Source organism: Vigna radiata, chromosome 8, assembly GCF_000741045.1.
Source record: "Vigna radiata var. radiata cultivar VC1973A chromosome 8, Vradiata_ver6, whole genome shotgun sequence".
Classification (NCBI taxonomy): domain Eukaryota; kingdom Viridiplantae; phylum Streptophyta; class Magnoliopsida; order Fabales; family Fabaceae; genus Vigna; species Vigna radiata.
Window position 1 is genome coordinate 26,181,603 of NC_028358.1, and position 5,040 is coordinate 26,186,642.

At 36.8% G+C, this 5,040-nt stretch overlaps 1 protein-coding gene across 1 annotated transcript; it reads right to left on the reverse strand.

Moving 5' to 3' along the window:
• Positions 1-2,402: 2,402 nt before the first annotated feature.
• On the reverse strand, positions 2,403-3,857 carry LOC106770423. The gene has a single exon (XM_014656234.1). It carries the CDS (start codon positions 3,855-3,857, stop codon positions 2,403-2,405), a length of 1,455 nt encoding a protein of 484 aa, XP_014511720.1.
• Between the last annotated feature and the right edge of the window lie 1,183 nt (positions 3,858-5,040).

Genomic DNA, 5,040 nt, shown 5'->3' on the forward strand with positions numbered 1-5,040 from the left:
TTCTAGCAGGCATATAACAGCTCAATCCAATCAAAATCAGCAATTCAAACATATGGGAAAGTAGCAGTCAGCCTCAACCTCACAGGATGCAGTGTATGCACTCATATTCACTCAAGTGTTTGGGGATAATCCTGTTTCACTCAATCATGACATGCTAACCATCATTCACAACTTTGAAAAGACTCTAAATGACAATGCTTTACTCAAGGTTTCTCTAAATCAAAAGGTCTTTATTTGGCTTGTAATGTTCACGGAATGAAATGGAAAAAAAAACAGAGAAAAAAATAAGACTTAGATGAAACAGAGAAATGTAAAGAAGAAGGGTAAAAACTAGAACTTAGTGCATTCTTTCTCAAGCTTTGTGGCCAGCTAATTTTTCTTTTATCTTTCTCTGATCGTTTCTTTCTTTTGAATTTAATTTCAGGTCTTTTCTTTCCTTTTACTCTCTTTTCCTGATTTTTTTTTTTCATTTCTAGACCTGTTCTTTCTTTTTCAACCACACCATATTTTTCAGCACATTTTTTTTTTCACCTCTGGCCTCACTCTTTTCCTGCACTCAACAAGTTCCAGAATTCTCTCTAAATCTCACAAGTCTCTAAGGTTATGTAATGGTTAAAGGGAAATGGCTTGAAATGGATGGAAACAAGAAAAGAAGCTAAGGCTCAAAACGGGGTACAATGGTAAGAAATGAATTGGATAGGTTAAATTGGCTATGGCTGAAAATGAAGGATGCCTAGATCATATTTAAAGTTACCAAGAGCAAGCACATCAATAAAGAATCAATGCAAAATCAGAATGACAGCTAAACATGCATGTTATCACACAAGAAAGACAAAAAAAACTGGCCCAAAATCTCTCAAGGGTTAAAAATTTGTTAAAACTGACTTGCTACTCATCCTATGCAAAAACTACTGAAGTGAAATGAACTAGAGACTGCAAAAATCAATGCTAGAACTACCTCTGCCTAAATCTAAAGCTAAGTCTACTCTTGACAATCCTAATCTAAGGAAATAAAGCTACAAATTGAGTGAATTCAGCAAGGAATGAGGAAAAGCTTGAAACAGAACCTAAAAGAACCTAGAAGTGGCTAAACAAAATTACCTAAGCTATATGTAATATGAATAGAAGGAAGCAGAACAGAATGCAACCTAGACAAAAACTGCTCAAACTAAAATAGAGTAAAACAACGAAAAGTTGAGTAAAATATGAAACAAAATCTAGAAATACCTAAACAAAATTGCCTAAAGCTATTTACAATATAAACAAACTAAGGCAAAACAGACTGTAACCTAAAAGAACTATCCCAACTAAAACAGATTTAACTAAGACCTACAACAACTCCTAACTAAAACTTCTATACGAAAAGACCAAATCAATCAGAACGAAAATGTATAAAAGAAAACTAAAGGGAGTTTTAAGAAAAGACTAAAAACAGAACCTAAGTGAGAGGAATCTTAAGGTAAGGAAACAAAAGTCAGGATTGAAACTAATGTCAAAATAAGAACATGAAATAAGAAAACCGACATAACAGAGATCTAAAAAGCTTACAAATCAATTTTAAACTACCTAAGGTATTAACAAAAGATAAACATAAACTATTCCTAGAGGCTACGTAACAAAAGAATTAGCAAAGAGAAAGCCAAAACAGATTTAGAACAAAACAAATGAAAAATAAAACCTAATTATGAAAAGAATCCTACTTGAAAACTCAAAACAAAGCATGGAACTAAAAACAGAACAAGTAAATGACAAAAAGAAAAAGACACGAATCAGGAAAAGAAAAGAACTAACACTAAAACAATGTAAAAAATTGAATAAAATGTAAAAAATCTTAAGAGCTCATAACAGTCAAAGCTGAAACTAAAAGAAGAATCCAAAACAGCTAAATGCTAAAGCAATGAAACAATAGTCAGAGAAATACAAAGAACCTAAAACAAGTCTAAAGATATGAACTAATATCAAAATAAGAACCTATAACAGTAAAGCGAAAATAAAAGAGATCTAAAATACCTACAATAAAATCTCATTCTTAGCTAATTCCTATTTACAAAAGCTAAAACATATTATGAAAAATATTTACCCCTATTTTATTGCAGAAACAGATACTAAACACAACTATACTTACATGAAAAAAAATAATTTAAACCTATACCTTCCCACCCCCACACTTAAGAGGCACATTGCCCTCAATGTGTGAATGAGTAAGGTTTACTAAAAACAAACAACAAACAGAAAAGAACAAAACAGATTTACACATGCAATTGAATTTAACTATGAAAACTAGTGCACTTAAACTCCACGTGAACAGATGCATAATTGGAAAACAAAAGAAAATGCACAGCATATTACAAGTAAAAAAAAAAAATTAGAACAGGAAAAAGAAAGCTTATTCTCAGAATCTTTTATGTTTTGCTTGGTGGTTCCTTTGGATTCACCACTGGCTGAGCAGGGATGCCTCCAACTTTCTGATTTACCAGCTCATTCACGGCATGTGCTAGCTGCCCAATCTGCATCTTCAAATCTTGAATGGTAGCCGCCAGATTTGGGTCCATCTTGGGCTGCATTTGTGACTGATTTTGCCTATATTGCTGTGTATACTGATTCATGCTCTGCATTGGCCCATTTGTTTGCTGGCTACCTTGCTGATTGTACGGATGAGGCTCATATCTGGGGTTCATCCAATTTCTCCACCCCTGATTTTGTGAACTGGACCCCTGGTTATAGTGCTGCTGTTGATTCTGGGTTTGCCACGGCTGGTGGGTCTGCCTGAAGTTGCTCTGCTGGCCTTGATATGCAGCTGCCACTGATTCAGCCCCAAAACTATCTTGAATTTGAGCACACTGATCTGTGAAGTGCTGATCTGAAGCACACAGTCCACAATGTTTCTTTACTGCACTTGCTTGGCCTCCCACAGCCATTTGCCCTATCAACTCAATCAGCTCCAAGATTTTATTCCCAAGCAACAGGTTATTACCAGTGAACATGTTCGTCCTAACAGTATCTGAGATTGCATTCAGTTGCATCTCATGGACACCTTTGCTACTGCCACCCCTGGTAAAAGTTTGCTGATAGTTTTCAGCCATATTAGCTATGAGATTCCTTGCTGCTGAAGGTGTCTTATCCATTAAAGTTCCTCCACTTGCAGCATCTATCATATTTCTCTCTTGAATCAGCAATCCCTCATAGAAGTATTGCAGCAGCAGCTGCTCACTTATCTGATGGTTGGGGCAAGTGGAGCACAACCTCTTGAAACGTTCCCAATATTCAAACAAATTTTCCCCAGGCAGCTGCCTTATCCCACTTATTTCCTTCCTCACAGCTGCTGTCCTGGAAGCAGGGAAGAATCTCTCCAAGAATTTCCTCTTCATTTCACCCCAACTAGCTATTGGAACATTCTGAGAAAACAACCACTCCTTGGCAGCATCCTGCAGTGAGAAAGGGAAGGCCTTCATCTTGACAATTTCTTCAGGCACATCCAGTGGTTTCATAGTTGAACAGATCACTGTGAATTCCATAATATGTTTGTGAGGGTCCTCCCCTACCAGCCCATGGAACCGTGGCAGCAGTTGGATGAAACCAGATCTAAGATCAAAGTTAGGAGCTCCTTGTACATACGGCACTTGAATGCACAGGGGCTGGAACCCAATTTCCTGATTAGCCAATTCCTTTAACGTCCTCTCTCTTTGCTCAGCAGCCATGTCTTCACTCTCAGATGTGTCTGAAATACACTCAAACGAAGGTGGAAATGTTCCAGTAACCTCAGATTCACTATGGTGCTTCTCCTTCTTGATTCCTTTCCTTGTTCTGCCAATTTCTGGGTCTAAAGTAAGCAAAGGGCTGTGATTTGCTCTGGTCATAAACCTTCAACTCTCACAGCTNGATGAACACCCATCAGTTTACAATTTCAGAGATAAAAAATTATAATCCTAATTATGCACTTCTGAATTCAATCTAACCCTCCTCAACAATTATATTGACTAAGCATTCAGCCACACAATCACAGTAACACCAACAGTTTCTCACATAAAAGGCCAAAACAACTCAGAATCTAATCACATTTACAAACAGATAACACATGGACATATAAAAGTTTGAATCCAAGAAAAACATCTAAATATATAAAAAAAAAATATAGACAACAAAACCTAAAACAATAATATGAAAACAGTATATACACTCTACACTAACAAAAATCAAGACGGTAATTAACCAAAACAAGAAAAGAAAGAAAAAAAAAATATGAGAGAAAACTTATTCATGGTGGCTTTTCCATATCTGGATCATAGAATTGTAGTGTGTTTTTCTCCTTTTCTAAAAGCTGATTCTCATGGAATATTTTTAGTTGATGACCATTTACTGTGAACGACTTAACAGCCTCTGGTTTCCTAATCTCTACTGCCCCATTTGGGAATACTTGGACTACAACATATGGGCCTTCCCATTTTGATCTAAGCTTTCCAGCTATCAGCTTCATCTTTGAGTTNTACAGTAGCACTTTCTGCCCGATGCTGAACTCTTTCCTTGAGATATTCATGTCATGAAATCTTTTAACTTTTTCTTTATAAAACCTTGAGTTCTCATAAGCCTCTAACCTGATTTCNTCCAGCTCTTGNAGCTGCAATTTCCTCTGCTTTCCTGCTGCATTATACTCTAAATTGCACCTCTTAACAGCCCAGAATGCCTTGTGTTCAATCTCCACTGGTAAATGGCATGATTTGCCAAATACTATTCTGAAAGGTGACATCCCAAGGGGTGTACGATATGCTGTCCTTTGTGCCCAAAGTGCTTCATCTAGCAATTGACTCCAATTCTTTCTATTTGGCTGGACCAGCTTTTGGAGCAACTTCTTCACTTCTCTATTGAACACCTCTGCCTGTCCATTTGTTTGTGGGTGGTAAGGTGTTGACACCTTATGTTTGACTCCATATTTACTTAGAAGTGCTGCTATGAGCTGATTGCAGAAGTGTGTGCCTTGATCACTGATTATTGCCTTCGGAACCCCAAATCTGCAAAAGATATTAGTCTTCAAGAATTGTGAGA

Coding starts and splice junctions, on each gene's coding strand:
- LOC106770423 (XM_014656234.1), bottom strand. CDS start 3,857: ATGACCAGAGCAAATCACAGCCCTTTGCTTACTTTAGACCCAGAAATT.